The following is a 16,523-nucleotide window of genomic DNA, read 5'->3' on the forward strand; positions in this document are numbered from 1 at the left end:
CTCTGGAAACTTGAGTAACTGAGGACTGCTGCCCCTTTAGCAAGGTCTGTGAAGCTTTGAGGTGAGACTTTATAGGGAAATAGAGTAGAAGAACTTCTTTTTTTAAGAATAAAGTAGCATTAATTACTGAAGAATGTATGCCCAGGCTTTGGTCTACCTGTGTGGATGAAAGCCTGTCCCTGGTGGAGTGCCTAATATGACATTACGCTGTTTCATGTCTTTTACAAAGATGTGCAAGACGGTTTTGTCACAAGTACTGCATGGTGCCATGCTTTGCTCTGCCTGTGTCCTTCTCATCACTGGTTTTCTTGAGGACTGTCAGGTTTTGAGTTAACTTTCTCTGTCTTTTCTCTCACATAAAGAAAATCAGAGAAATGCTCAGCATCATTTCTGAGAAGCATCGCAGTTCTCTGCTGCAGTGGCAGCCATGTCATGGAACCTGTATAGCTCACACATGAATTGACTGATCTGAGAAAAGGAAACATTTCTGGGGGGAAGCATTGCATGGCAAAGCAATTGGATTTCTCTCTTGAGCACATTGTGAGGCAGTGTGTGAATGACTTCTGATGCCTTTCCTTACACATGGGTGGGCACTGCCATGAACTGTGGGCAGCTCTGAAATTTTGCATAGGTTTCAGACTTCAGCTGAGGAAAAAAACATCTCTCTAATAAGAGTGAGTCAGCATATGTTACAGCAAAAAGGGTTTTTTAATACCTGTTTGATGAAGTGTTACTTGCTCTCCACGTCAGTTCAGCAGCAGAAAAGGACACCTGTTTATCTACTGCAGCTGAAATAAAACAATTCCTTGGTTGAGTTTTAGCACCCCAGCTCTGAGAATGAGGGGTAAAGTTCAGCACCCCGTTTCTGTCGAGGTGGGAGTTAATGCTGCAGAGCAGGTGTGTGAGCTGCCCTTGTGCCTGCCCTGCTGCTCACTGATGCGCCACGCAGGCGGCTGCTGCGTCTGTACTGACAGCACTGCTGTACTGACACCAGGAGATTTCACCCAGGAGCTGCACCAACCAGCGGCTGTTAGCCCAAGAAAGGGTCCTAACACTATTTGAACATCCAGATTGCAGTAGGGTGAAATCTGTAGCAGGAATAACAACGGTTGGTGGGGTTTTGTTGTACGTACAAAAAACTTCTTGAAGTACATTGAGCCTTCTTTGTTTAATTCATTGTTCATTCACTGTTAAATTACCATTTCTGTGATTTGTGTCTCACTACGTAACCAGTATAGTTTTGAGAGAAGGTTTTGGTTGGTATTTGTCATCAGATGTGAAATATGGATTTATGTCTTCAAGTGGTCAGTCTTGTTCTGAGTAAATCCTATCTCCAAAAAGGTATTTCTCACATTGTCTGCAGTATTTCTATTTACATACTAATAACATTTATGTAACAAGAATAAAGGAAACGTCTCCTGAGTGACATCACAGCATCTGCTAGCCCTGGTGATAACAGCCTCAGGTATTTGGATAATCTAAAATAGAGTTTTAAATAGTTTGACAAGTTTGGGTGATCGGCTTCCCACGTTCCTTCCCAGTTTTCTGACCCACAGAAGCACCCAGCAGATCTTCAGTGCCCGTTATTTTTCTGTTGGCAGGGGATCAGGATATGGATCTGACCTTGCAGCAGGAACAGGCCCTGCGTGATCCTTGCAGTGGGCATGCTGGGACTGGCAGCTCTCAGTGATTTCATGACAATAATAGAACTTTATTTTCTTTTTCTGTATTCTTTATGCAATACTTTTTCCCTCCACGCCTGTTAATACGACCACTTAGTGGTTTACACTCCTTCTGTTTGAGCAGTGCCAGCTGGAATGCTTGCTGGATTGTTTTGGCCAAGTTCCAATACATGTTAAGTTCTGATGGCTTACTTTACACAGAGAGCAGATGATGTACACGTCGTACTCTTTTGTCAATTAAGGGAAAATTAATATTAAAGTAAGCACAAGATGCCTCTGGAATACAGTTGACTAGGAAGATCTGATGAACTCATTTGAAGTAGAGATTAGAGAGCTTTGTAGTTCATGCTCTAGAAATCTTTAAAATAGCTTTATCTGAAGGACAGTCGTGATAGTTCTATTCCATAACCATCATAGATCAGGTAAACTATTTCTGTTCTTTTCTCATACATTTTGTATGCATTTTGTAATTCTTATTTTCTTTGCTGTGATTGTAGAGCATTACATGGGAGTACAAGAGAAGCTGTTAAAATCTACATCACTTCTGTACGTGGCTCATCTGTAGGCTCTGTATTTTTAATGAAGATTCAGATGTGGGTTTTTTTGGGGGGTTTTAGTGCCAGGAAAGGAATTTTCTGCAAAAGCTTGAGTCCAAGAACCAAACTGCTCTGTCATTTCTGGACCCACAGCCCAGCCTTTTGATTTTGTGAAGTCCCCTAGGAGGTGGTGTAACCTCTGGTCTGATGTTTCACATTTATTATCATCTCAGGGAACTGCTGCTACATTTCAGGAAGGGTAAATATGTGAAGCTGCCTGCTTACAAAAATGTACTGAAGCTGCAGAGCTTTGATTCGGCGTAAGGCTTTTTTTTTTTTTCAGTTAAATGCTTTTATGAACTTAGAAATTACTTAGATTATAGAGATGAAATTTGGCAGCTCTTCTGCGTTGCCATATCAGAGTAGTGAGCTAAATTGAGCCTTTGTAAACTGTGTGGTTAATTGAGGTGTTTCTATCACTTTCTCCAAGGACTGTCACTTTATAAGTTGGATTGATGTTGGCCACAGATGTGAGATGAGCAGCAGTGTCAGTGAATGAACTCAAAATGACAGCGATTTCTAATAAGGTTGTCTGACTCACTAACAGAGATGGAGACTTGGGTAAAAATCTACTTAGGAAGAATGGGTTCAAATCAAATCCTGCATTTTCAAATTGGAGAATATGGAATCACAGAATCACCAGGCTTGGAGAAGATTTCTTACGATCATCCAGTTCAGCCACCCATGTATCCCAGTACTGCCCCAGCCGTGTCCCCAAGAACCACATCTGCCCTTCCTTAAACACCATCAGGACGGTCACTGCACCACTTCCCAGGGCAGCCTGTGCCAGTGCCTGCCTGCCCTTTCTAAGAAAGTACTCACTGAAATAATGGCAGGTTATACATATATTTATCATATATCACTGCTGTACATCTGCAGTATAGCACAAGTGGTGCTCCAGTGAATGTCTGCATGGGGGACCAAATCCAGGTGAGCAGTTACTGTGGTCTCTTCTGGATGTGTGAAGATACAAATCAGTCTGAGGCAAAACTAAAGAAGTTGGAGGTTTCCTTAATCTGTAATGATGTGTAATGGTTTCAAGGGAACCAGCTACACTGCTGGGCTCGTCAAGGGGCAGAAGCAGCACCCTGCTGGAGCAGCCCTCAGCACTGTGAGGAGCTGAGCACCATGGGCAGCCCAGCTCCTGCCAGCAGTCGGGGACAGCCAGCCCTGATTGTGTCCCATCCATGTCCATGTGCTCCTGAGGGAATGGGCTGCTGCCAGCACCAGACAAGCAGTTTTCCTCTCCTTAGGGCATCATTTCCACCCCGAAGTGTGAGTGGTCGGGAGCTCATTTTGATCATGGGTGAGCCATTAGGTTAGGAATATGAGAATTTTCAAGCATTTGCAGGCTCTTACTTGTGGATACTTTAAAACCTGTACTCCTCATCTCTGCACTTCGAGTTTATTCAAGTGGGTTTTTTTCTGAATATTTGTTTCCTGATCTTAAAAAAAGGAGGGGGGAAAAAACCTATTTTTAGAATATTAAAATGTTATTTTCTTGATTTTTAGCCATTTCCATTGGTTTCTTCTTCACGATGGTTAGTGAAAAGGGGAGAGTTAACAGCCTATGTAGAAGACACGGGACTTTTCTCTAAAAGGACTTCTAAACAGCAGGTGTACTTCTTCCTCTTCAATGATGTCCTCATCATCACCAAGAAGAAGAGGTAAGAGCTTCACCAATACAAAATCTCGTGTTCGGCTCTTGCGGCACACAGAGGCCATCCAGCATGAAGCTGTGTTGTGAGTTGTTGTGACTGCTGTGTGCCTCATCCCAAGGGAAATGAAACCAGCATTTCCTGCCGTGGGAAGGGCAAACGTGATTGCATGCACAGAATTGCTCTGTATTTTCTAGCCATTTGCTAATTGGAAAACTGAACGAGGTTTGAAGGGGCCTGGTACAAAATGTGGATTAAACGTGTTAATTAGTCAAAATTTGTGAAACTGTTTATACAGTTACAGGAATTACTTTGAGACAGGTTTACAGGAAGATGCTTCCAGTGGTCCCCAGTTAAACTTTTATCACTGGATTTGAGGGGAGACTTAGAATAATCTAATGGAATTTGCATCCTCTGATGTTGCTGTTAAATAATACTTGATAGACAAACCTTCCTGAGGCTGAAAACTCTTTGGAAGGATGATTTTGGATTTGCGTTGATCAGTTGAGCCAAATTCCAGCTGTTTGTAAGAGATGCTGTTCTGTGAAACTTCAAATCATAATTTTAATCAGAACTTAGGAGGAGTGAGCTAGAATATAAAATTAGCGAAGAAAATGTGAATATTCCAAAATGGAGGAAAATATATTGAACTCAAAACACCGCTGTGCAAGTGAGGAGGAAAATCAGTGGAGTTGTCCCCAGCTCTTAATGCTGTGACCGTGACCCTGAGATTCAGTGCTGATCGAGGTCCTGCTGGAACGTTCCCTCCAAGGCCCCTTGTTCCACCTCTGGCTGCTCACCAGAGCCCTCTCTCATTTCTTAAGCTGTGTTTTTCTCATGGGCCTGCTGTTGTTGTGTGGCTGTGTTGGTAGCTAAGTAAATGTCTGAGTTAGGAAAACGAGGATGAGTTTATTATCCGTGTTGTTATGTTGTTTAGTGGCTGGTTGTCCAGATTATAACGCAGGTTTTTATAACAATGCATCTTATTAAAGCTTTGGGGCTTTTGATTTATGATGTCTTCCAAATGCTGGAATCGAAACGTCCTGAATGGGCCCAGAAACCAAAATTAAAGCAAACTTAACAATCAGCTTGATCTGGTCAATTGAACAACACCCCCTGAGCACACCAGAATTGAAGAGAGTTTGTGTGTGAACCTCCCAGTCCTCTGGGCATGAAGCATGCACTTACCCGAGTGAATCTGGTCATTAATAACGTTTGAGCTTTGGTGAGCTGCTCTCCTTCCCCCAGTGTTACCATGGACACTGCAGCAGTGGACAGAAATATTTGTTGCTAGCCGAGTTCAGATATTTGTATTTCTACTGCAGCAATTGCTTTCTCAAAAGATTGTTGTTGCACAACCAAATCACTCTACTGTGCTAAAAATACTAATTACTTAGTGCTGCAATCATGCTGCTTCATCCTTTCCCCAAAGTTCAGCTGTCTGTGTGAGCAGTTTGCCATATATGCAGAAACTTGTGCGTGCTGGGATGGCCCAGAGCTCCTCTTCCCACAGCACTGTGGTGGTGGCCGTGCCCAGTGGCATTGTGAGGAGCTGCCTGACCAGTGAGATACGGCTGTGTTCTGCCCATCTGCATTTTAGAAACAGTTTGCACATGTCAGAATTGTCACTGGATGAACTGCACCTTGAATACCAAGGGAACTAGCACTCCAGAAGCCTTTTTGTAATGAGAAGTAGTACATTTTAGCTGAGCAAATACAAAGAGTTTGTTGGGGTGTACTTAGGATGCACCGGGGTTCTTGTCCTTAAATCTAATGATGCTTTATTAATGGTTGCCATCCTGAGCTACAGTCTGACCTTTTGTTTGAAATTGAAGCACCAGCACAGGCAGTTGTTCCACCACACTTTGACCAGGTCAGGCAAACAGTGGCTGAGTGATACTCAGTACCATTGAGAAAAGCACAGAAGGGACGTGTGAGTGATGTTGTGGACCTGTCACGTCGATTCTGGAGAACAAAGCATGCATTTCCATACTGCTCAGCTCTCAGTTTTTCTTTTTTCTCCTCAACTTCATTGCTGAACTGCAAATTGCCACTGCTGTGGCCATGACTCCCATTACAGGGTCCCTTAAACCAACGGTGTGCGTTGACATTGGATTTGAAGGTAATACTGCAACACAGTAAGTAGCAGAATAGCAGGCAGTGTAGTTCACATCTTGAGTTCTTTCAGTCTGCCCTGAGATGCACATGGACTGCACAGTGGCTCTTCTTACTGGTGCCATATCTGGGAAATGGCTTTCTCTGAGCTAGTGAAGAAATTCTTCCATGTTCCACAGAGCATGGTGACACCAGTGCCTTGCTGAGATGGAGGATATTTACTTCGTGCACAATACTGCCATGTTTGTATGCATTTCTATCATAATGAGTTTTCGTCTTTCTTCTCCTTCTATACCCCTAACACGGATGGATAAGAAGGACCGTGCTTACATCTCTCCTGCACAGCTGATGAGTGTAACTGCAGGCTGTGGATGTGGATTTGTCTGCTGTCAGGCACACGGAGCTTCCTCAGAAGAGTGGTCACTTCACAAGTGCCCCTGGGGGGGAGGTTGGCCAGCAGAGGCAATTCTCTTCTGGGGGATTTGTAAGCTTACACTGTAACAGTGCTTTGCTAAAAACAGGACACGGCTGGCCTACAACTCTACCCATGGTCAGATACCTCCTTTTTTCAGTATGCCCTTCTGGGATCATGGAGATCTGCTTTGTGTCCCTCAGTTACTGATACCCAGAGCTGTCAGTGAGCTTGCTCTGCATCCTGTGAGTTCAGGAGAACCTCACAATTAATGAAGCTTTGTTACATACAGCTGAAGTAAAACCGCCTTACTGAGTGTTCAGAAAACTTACCTGCAGCATCCTGAGTGCTGCACAAGACTGCAGGCTTGTATTTGAGTCTGAGTTCACATTTATTGAAAATTCTGCTTTTTGTGACCCTCTAAGAAAACCTCTCAAATCTCATCTGCTTTCAGCATTCGATGGCTTGTCAGCTTCTGAGGTTTATCTTGACAGTGGAATGCAGCTGGACTTCATACACTGGAAATCACCTGAAGGTTAAATTCTGTTTGGGAATGTTAGCTGTTCACAGCTGCTTGAAAAACCATGGTTTTTTTCCAAGCTGCCGGGAATTATTTTGTCACAAAAGTTGTAATGCTAACAGTGATTAAACTTAGCTGAAGGAATTTTGCCAGTGTTGGAGGGCATGGTGGCACTGGGTTGGGGTTGGGCTTGAGGATCTCAGAGGTCTTTTCCAGCCCTTACGATTCTGTGATTCTTTGCCTCTTTTTAGAAGTCACACTTGGATGATGCTATGTCATTAGTTTCAGAACAATGCAAAGTAGATTTTAGCACCTTACACCTGCAGATGGACAAGATGATCCTATGTTTTAAAGGTTGATAGTGCTCTATTGGGAAGCAGTTTGCCTATCCATATCTCTGTGGGCACAAGGAAGAGGAAAGTGTATTTTTTTCTTATGTATTCTAATACGAAGGTCTGTGATTCACTTGGAGGTACAGAAGGAAATGCATAAGAACACAATTGCTGTGCCTCATTTCTGGTTTAGTGGAGTAAGTTGAGCATATGGAGCAATGCACTGCAGGCTGTGGGAAGCTGGTAGTTTCAGAAAGAAATGTGCAGAAAAGATGAAGATACAAAATGTCAGAATTGTGCCATTCAGCGTGGTTAAAGCAGATTCTATACTGGATTTGCTTCCAGAGGCACCTAGTGGAAGCTGACACTGAACTTGTGGCTTTTGTTTTTGTTTTAATTGTTCTGCAGTGAGGAGAGTTACAACGTCACAGATTATTCCTTAAGGGATCAGCTGGTGGTCCAGCAGTGTGACAGTGAGGACCTGACCTCTTCTCCCATGAAGAACACTTCAGCCATGCTGTACTCACGGCAGAGCTCCCCAGTTCACCTCTTCAGGCTGTCCGTCCTCAGTAACCATGCAGGAGAGAAGGTGGAGCTGCTTTTGGGAACAGAAACTCAGTAAGTAACAGCAAATAGCAGAATAAAATGTTAAAATACTGGAGGAAGCCATGTACCTCTCTGAGCTTCTCTGCAGTAGCTTTTCACTTCCCTTAGGGAAGGCCTCATGGCAGCTTGCAGCCACATCAGGTTCTTCATCACAGGGCAGTGGCATGGCCACAAGCTGCTGGAGCTCTTGGATACAGTCTGGAGTTGGGTGCTCCTTTGTGGGTCTGGGTGCTGGGATCCGCAATGTTTGTGTTTCCAGCTTGAGATTATTCTAATTCCATTTGAAATGCAAATGTGGCTCAGGTATCTATAAGTACATTTGTTCAAACACTCTTTGACAAATGTTCTTCTGAGAGCTGGAAGTTGCCTGTGAACACAGAGCCTTCCTGTAGTTGTGCCCTGAGGGCAAGTGCCTAAAGGAAACCAGAGTAGCAGCTCGTGCACTGCAGTTGAAAGCACTGCATGTATCGTGCATTCTGCAGCCTGCTTACATGCACAGCTGTCCTGCAGGTGGCTCAGGGCTGAAAGACAGCAGGGTGCATTCCTGACGTGTGCTCTGCGAGGAGCACTGCAGTGGTGGGCTGAGTTCCAGCCCTCTCCAGCACTGCTCCCATCTCACCCTGCAGCACAGCAGCTGACTGGCAGGGAAATGCTGCCTTCTGTGTGCTGGGCAGGAAGATTTCCTTTTTGTGGGTCTTTATAGGACAGCCTTGAAAAATCTCACTGCAGACTCCTTCAGGACTGCTCTGATACTTCCTCTGTACTGGTTTCTCCCAAGCAGCGTATCCTAATGGTTGTTTGAGCAGCGTGGCATTTATAGCACAGCACAGCTCATCCTGAGGCGTGGTAGCAGGCAGACATGGGGTGTGAAGGCTGCGTGCTGCTGTCCTGCAGCTGTGGTTTGTGCACAGTTGTAACAATGGTTGGATGGTGTGGGAGTGGGAACGGCACAGCAGTGACTGGGAGGAGGAGTTGGGCATCGCCTGGGGAAGCTGCGGAGCTGTGCTGGGATAGAGGTGGTCCTTGTTCTCCTGAAGCGGTTCTGGAGGGTGTCCTGCTTTTGAACAGAACAACAAGCAGCATCTTGTTCTTTCGGGTGCGAGTCCCCAAGAGGCACTCGTTCCTCTGTGGTGCCATTAACTTTCACACAGCCTTACAAAAGTGAAAGATCCCATCTGTTTGGTGGGAGCTGGAGGCAGGACAGAAGGCACAGAGCACAGAATGCTCCAGACGGAGCCCAGCCTGGAAACATTTGCATTTTAGGTTTGCCTTCGGAGTTTAGAATAACCCTGAAAGAAGCTACAGATCATTAATGATATCTATTAAAGATCTCATTCTAAAGTAAGCAGATGATTCAGACTTGTTTGGAAACGCTTTCTTATTGGGGAAAAATGAGGCGCATTTTTAGTTGTCTGGTCTTCTTATAAGAAGACATTTTGTTCTACAGATTTGTTACTGCTTTGCTATATGTGGCTTGTGGTATAAATAGCAGTCTAGCAGATTGTCATTAAGAGGAAGAATTCTGACAATAATTACTTGATTTGAAAGCTGTCTTTTTATAGATTATTGTGAACTGCATACGCAGGTCGCAGACAAACCCTGGGTGTAGGACAGGCAGGCAGTGTGCAGCTGAGGCCGGGCTGCAGTGCTCACTGAACACAGCTTTGCACGTTGAACAGCTCAGATTTGTGGTGCTGTGTGCTCACGTTCTGCCACTTGGAGCAGCCGGAGGCTCCAGGGGGAAGCAGGAGCTGTGGGCAGGAGCTGTGCAGGACGGTTTCACAGCGGCGCTGGCTCACACCCTGCGTCCTGCGCCCGTCCTCAGGGCACTCCTCCCACATGCAGGTGCTGCTGCTGCTGCAGGCGTTCCTTGTAGTGGAATGGTTGTTTAGCAGGAGATTATCCACTGGGGCTGGCATGTTTTTATTTTTGTTTTCCAGATTGTCTTCTTATGAAGAAGTAAAAATACATTAAAAGCTACGGAAGTTCATGTGTAAAAGTAGAGGCTTTCCTAGATGGGCTGAAAGATAGAAGAGGTGTTTTCTTGACTGGATTTTTCATTCAATTCCGGGGAGAGGGGGACCCCAGAGGGCGTATTTCCATAAAGCAAATGCTGCTCAGATGTATGAAGAATGGAATATTTGGACTGGAAGGCAGTCTGAAATTACCCCATTTTTGTCATCTGTCTGAAAGAAAATGCAATTCTTGTGTTAAGAAAATGTGAATCTGTAACATGCTTCTAAAGCGAAGAACAAAATTAAGCATATGCAAAACACTGTATGCTCCTTCACGTTTTGGTTGAAACAAGTTCAGTGTGTCCTCAGATGTTTTGTGAAAAGATCAGGCTTCGAGGGAAGGCAGATGTTCATTATTTTGAGTTAAAACCAGTGGCAGCAACAAAAGTCCTTCAGCCCTGCAGCTCCCTCATGTTATTCTAACCTGTACTGACAGCAAAGCCCTTCAACAAACATGAGATAAAACCAATTTACTGAAATGGAATTCACACCCTTGTTTGCCAAAATTCAAAGCTAGAGTGAGTAGGTTTTTAGCTTGGCGGTTACCTGGGGTGAGGATTAGCTTTATTTTCCTCTCTGGTTTTCTGCATCTTCTACTCGAGCTGAGCTGTAGTAATTTGCACTTGTTGTTATATGTGGCACGATGCTTAGAATCTCAATAATTCTTTCTGCTGTCCTCAGAAATGCTGATGGACAATCCGAAGCCCAGTGATGTGTTCAGGCCTCCACTCAGGACTTGATTTGAGTTGTCTCTCAAATTTCCCACATCAGCGCATCTGGAAACATAAACGTGCCCTGTGTGTGCATGGAGAACTTGTTTTCCTGACTCTTGCTTTTTCATTCTAAGTACACTGTGCTGCTAAGCCTTGCTGTGGATACTTGTATTAGAACAGCTTTATTATGTTTGTCAGATGCTTCAAACATGAGGTGCATTACATATATGATATAATCATCATCTTGGTTTTGCTCTTTGCAGGAGTGAAAGAGCTCGCTGGATTACAGTGCTTGGACAAGACAGAGACAGGCAGAGCACAGACAGAACCAGTAAGTTCAGCTACCAGCAGCAGTGAGCACTGAGACGTGGGACTGGAAATGCACTGCCCCTTAGTGGTGCCTTCAGTACATGGATGCTGTACAGACCCCTGCTTTTCCTGGGCTCTGTTACTGCAGTACATGTGGAGTTGCCATCCCTTCCTTGCCCACAGGCACTTCTTCAAATTCTGTTTTGCTCTGTGGTTTCTGTTTGTTCATCAGTGTTTGGTGAGCTGTTCCAGTCTGTTAACAGAAGAGCACAGCCCCATCCCGTGTGTTCAGTCAGTTTGTTGTGTGGTGAGGAAGCCGCTTGCTGCTGCCTTTGGGTTTTGGTTTTTTGGAGTTGGGAGAACATTCTAAGTTAAGGACGTACACAGCTTCACAGGAGATTTGTTACAGGAATTGTGTACCTCAGCTTCTTTTCTTCCACAGCTTTGACACAGGTAGAGATCATCAGAACTTACACAGCAAAGCAGTCAGACGAGCTGTCTCTTCAAGTTGCTGATGTTGTTTTGGTTTATCAAAAAGTAAATGATGGTGAGTAGTGCAACCACCTGTCAGCGCTGCAGATGACAGTTTGTTTCCTCATTAGCTTCCAATTAAAACTTGAGTCTTTTGGTTCAGGTTTCCAAAGGACAGCCTCTGTTTAAGCAGCACTTGTATCTCGTCCCTGTCGTAGCCCACAGAAAAGACTTGGGGACGGAACGGGCTGGGTGGTTTTGACATGTGAAATATCCACAGACGTGAAATTGAGTTGTCTAAAAATGTAGAGCTTGGGCACTCTGTCAGGCACCAGGTTTGTGCACCGCTGAAAAGTGCTGCCATGGTGTCTTTAAAGGCCTTGAGAAGGGCTCTCACTCTTTGTTCACATTTTGCAGGTTGGTATGAAGGGGAACGACTGCGGGATGGTGAAAGAGGGTGGTTTCCCATGGAGTGTGCCAAGGAAATCACGTGTCGTGCCACCATTGACAAGAACATGGAGCGCATGGGGCGTCTGCTGGGACTTGAAACCAACGTGTAGATGATTTCTGCATCCTCATATTGTGCTGCAGGATTTGCACTAAACTGCTGTCAGCGGAGGCACAGCTGCACACACTACAGCTCTTGCATGGAAGACGTGAGGCACAGATGCATTAAATACAGTGACAGCACTGATACTCAGATAGCCCTTTTGGTTGGCATTTTGAGAGCTATGAACTGATGCCTGGCTTGAGTAATGGCAGTTTCTATGAGAATTAGGCTCCTGGGCAGTGGAGATCAGCCATTCTTTGTTTTTAAAATGAGATCCCTTTCAGCTTTGGTTCCCTCATCCCTATTTGTATTCTTTCTCCATCTGTTTTCTTGATGATTTTCACTTTCTTTCTTTCAAATTTAAAACCCCTCTCTAGCAGGCTGAATACCAGAAGCTCACCAAATAAATGCATACACTGAGCTGGAAGGAGAACAGGAGCATAACAGTGGGGGAACAGAGTTCCAGCTCCTAAAAACTGCAGTATTACATTCCCAGAACCAAAAAAGGTGTCAAATGGGATACTTCCCTGTGTTGTCAAAACCTTTGTTTAACCTGAGCTGCAATAAGCAGCATGTAATTGATGAAGGACTGCCTGTCCAGCAGCAGCCCAGGGTGAGCCATGTTCTGTAGGACACAGTGAGTTACTGAGCTGATGAGCTGCAGGGGAGCCAGCTGGAGCTCGTGTGGTGGTGCTGTGCTGTGTGTTTCTCATACAGCTCGTGCTCTCTTCCTGCTGCTCCAGAAAGGAATTGTGAAAGCAAGCAAGAGGAACCAGCTTTTCAAAATAAAGATGGAGTGTCTCATTCTCTGATACATTTTTTAGCATGACCATCAGACTCGAGCTTGTTTTCATTAAGAATAATAATATACAGAGATTGAGCCCTTTGATGTCCTTCTACCAGTGTCCTCCTTATGTGCCTTACGTTGTTCCTCTAGGAAGAGTTTCTTGGAATCCAGTTTGTGCCAAATGCAGAGGCTGTTCTGTCCTGTGTCTCCACTCCAAAAGCTCTTCAAGCTCTGGCTGCCTTTGTGGCAGCAATTGCTTTTCCAGTATTCTTTGCTAAGTTGGCCCTTTAAAGATTGAGCCCCTTTTTTTAATACTTAGTACTAAAAATAATTTCAAGCTGTAGAAAAGCAGCCATACACATAACATAGGAACGTGTTTTTTTCTCACTAGCATCAACAACCTGAGCCCTGTGCTGTGGTTCAGAGCTGAGATGCCTGCACTCAGGCTGTTTCCTGGTGTTTTAAAGCACTGTAACTGCTGGAAATCTGCCTGTTTTTAGTTTTTCCCAGGTGCTGAGTTACATCTTCTTGCCAAGTTATTGCCTGGATGGGGCCTACAGTAAACATGAAGTCCTTTTTCCTATCTTTTTTTTAATTCTTCCTTCTTCCTCTGCTGCAGAAATGAGTTTTTTCCTTCTGTGGAGGTAAAAGTTCACCGAACTGGAGTTCACTGAATATCATCATTAGCATTTGTTAGCATCACCCTGAGTCCACAGGCAAAAGCAGAAGGGCAGTAATAAGACCTATGGGGCTGACGAAGCTGTTCAGCTTCAGCATAGGAACTCAGGGCAGCAGCAAGGAGAGGTGTGGAAGCAGAGGGGGCATCTCTGTCCTCTCCTACCCCAGAGCAGGAGGGGAGCCCTGGACTGGAGGAGCTCTGACTGGCGCTGCTTCACACACACACCCTTCTTGGCCTCTCACAGTTGCACTTCACACAACGCCTGTTTTTGCATCTGCAATTTAGCCTTGGAATTCCACTGAAAAAAAAAGAACTACTTAATATGGTGTGAACAGAATGCACTCAGATTTAAGTCACTTCCAGCTCCTCCTTTCTGTACGTAGATGTGACAGTTTGTATTATAGTCATCTCCACCTCCGTATGGAGCGGCTCTTGACAGAGCAGGCTGCATTAAGTGAGAGAAAGGTGTGTGGTAGCAGGCATGCTGTCAGTCCTCGTGGTGGTTAAAAGGTTATGGACACTGATTTACATAGAATGTAATGTGCTGATGTGTGAATAACTTTGTAAATATGTACCTCTGTAACAATTGAAAAGCTGTTAGGAAGACATTTGTACAGAAATGCTTCCTTTGGCAGGCTGACAGCAGCTTCCAGCCTTTGGGATTAATTTATAAGAAGCGGACTGAGCAAATGGCAGTGATACAGACTGTACACTGAGCAAAGTCTTATTTAACATAGTAGAAGTACTGCTAATATTTTAACGAAGGATTTATTGTACACAGGCAGATGTTTAACACATAACTGAATGTATAAATCCAGGCATTAATTTTATTCAGATTTTTAATACACTGTATATATTTTTCATACCTGTTTTTTCCAGAAGTGCTGTAATGTTTTTTAAAAGCCTTTTTCTTATTCTCAGACACGGTTCTTAAGGAATCAAAGACTGTTATGATTTTATAGGACAACAATCAATAAAATCCTTACCAAAATACAGCCTCAGTTTCTGTTCACGGAGCACTGCAGTGCCGGCCATTAGCACCAATGTCAGGGAAGTTCTGTGTGTCTGAACCAGCACTGCCCTGCCTGCTGGCAGTGGCTGTGTGAACTTGGAGCAGTGAACCACAGCGGTGTGGGAGAACAGCTCAACTGAGCAAGGGAAGAAGCCACAGAGCTACACAGGGCTGTGGTTCACTTGCCTGAAGGAACTGAGGACAGTAGGAAAGCAGTCGCCTACCTTTGCTGTGTGCCTCCAAAGCCTGGTCTGCCAGCAGTGCCTTTGAGGGAGGAGGGAAGGATAGGAAAGCTTCACGGCATAGCAGAGATGGAAAGTATCAGTCTGTGATGTAGCTACACTAACTGCGGAAAGAGTACTTCAATTTGTAACACGTAACGCAGCTCTTTGTGTCCAAAGGGTAATGTGTCAACTAAGGCCACACCTGCACCTGTGAGCAGTAGCAGCCCAGCCCAGCAGTCAGCTCCCTTCATCTTGCTGCAGCTGCTTCTCCAGCACAGCCCTCTCCTGCCCAGCACAACCAGCTCCCACCCGACCCAGCACTGCAGGGAGCTCTGCAGAGGAGCACACAGAGGTGCCCAGCACAGAGCTCCTCCAGCGCCCTGTGTGGGGCTGCAGTGACCACCGGGGCCAGCCTCACCTGCCTGCCTCCTGCCCTGGTGTATGAATCCTTCTTTCTGGCTCAAAGCTTGCTTTCTGAGCTATTTCTTCTGATAACACTCTAGGAGATGATTGTCACACAGCAACACCCGTCTCTCAACATCACTGTGTGGACAATTTTACATTTGAAAGCATTTCTTCGGAGCTGTTTATCTTCAGAAGATAGTGCTCAGGACTGTTCTCGGGAGGAAGATCTGGCCTGTGACCAAGTAACTCCTGTTTGCTAGGGGACGCTGGGGGATGATGCCATTGCATCCTGTGAAGATACAAGTTGGCGCCTCCCTGCTCCCTCTCATCTGCTGGCAAGGCCAGGAAGATGGGAACAAAGGAATTTCCACTGAGATCCCAAAGCCAGAATCTGCCACTCCAAGGAGAGCTGACTCGACCACTTCACTACCACTGAAAAGGTGCCATCATCGCCGTGGTCACCGTCGTCCTCAACAGAACAACAGCCACCACTACTGAAGATCAGTGACTGGACTATGAACCATGCTGTTTCCATGCTGGTGACTGTCTCCCTCTTGCTTCCTATAAAGACTCCTTACTTCTTCTTTCCTATCTTTTCTATCGCCCTCCTTCCCTTCCCCATTACCTTAACTCGTAACAGTGCCTCTCCTCCCCTTCCCCATCTCCCTAATTAAGATCTGTAATAAACTGGTTGGACCAACATCTGAACATTTCTTGATCTCACGCTGGGTATACAGATATTAAACCTCCTCTCCCTCCTACAAATACAATTTGGGAATTGTAACCCTTCAGCTCTGCCCTCCCTGATCAGGTGCAGCCACCACAATCAGGCTACACTTGGGCCGCCTCATCAGTGAGACTGCACCACCTGTGCGCAGCCCAAACAAGGGATTACAAGAAGTCACAAAATTGGAGAGGGGAGTTTTTGCTGGCCTGATAAAGCAGCACCCCCTGAAAAGCACTGAGGGTTCCACTAAAGCAGCTGACAGCAGCAGCACCAGCCTGGGACCCATCATCTCCCACACCTGGAACAAAAGCCCACACAATGTTTGGTTTGGTGTGGCACCAGGCCTGCAGCTGTGCCCAGAACAGCCATCCTGCCTGCAGTGCTCACAGCCTTTGGCTTCCGTGCCACTCTGAATTCCCCCATGGCTCTCAGACATCTCAAATTGAAGGCATCATAACAAGCAGTTCACCTTTACACAAAGCTTTCCTTTAATTTGTACAAACACATTTTCAGAGAGTTTGTTGCTTTTTGTTTCTGCCTCCTAGCACCCTCCCTGTGTTTTTATTGCCTGTAAACAAGTCACCGTTCTGACTTGTTCTGAGATGAGCCTCTGAGATCTCAGAGAGAAGGACCAGAAACTCCCTGCTGGCATTAAGGCCTTCTGCTCTGCCACCCCCCAGCACCGCGCTGCTCCAAGGGCCCGCTGCGGT

General features: G+C 45.3%; 1 protein-coding gene across 1 annotated transcript in view; it reads left to right on the top strand.

Annotated features, from left to right (window-relative positions):
• Positions 1-14,436, top strand: part of ARHGEF26 (Rho guanine nucleotide exchange factor 26) — a 39,777-nt gene extending 25,341 nt beyond the window's left edge. Inside the window, 5 exon segments of the mRNA XM_042881265.1 lie at positions 3,791-3,945; positions 7,724-7,933; positions 10,913-10,980; positions 11,401-11,505; positions 11,847-14,436. Of these exon segments, the coding sequence (XP_042737199.1) occupies positions 3,791-3,945; positions 7,724-7,933; positions 10,913-10,980; positions 11,401-11,505; positions 11,847-11,989 (681 nt within the window). The 3' untranslated portion in view covers positions 11,990-14,436.
• Positions 14,437-16,523: the final 2,087 nt, after the last annotated feature.

This window comes from Lagopus leucura, unplaced genomic scaffold, assembly GCF_019238085.1.
Source record: "Lagopus leucura isolate 7727_CA_CO unplaced genomic scaffold, USGS_WTPT01 Super-Scaffold_100029, whole genome shotgun sequence".
NCBI lineage: Eukaryota > Metazoa > Chordata > Aves > Galliformes > Phasianidae > Lagopus > Lagopus leucura.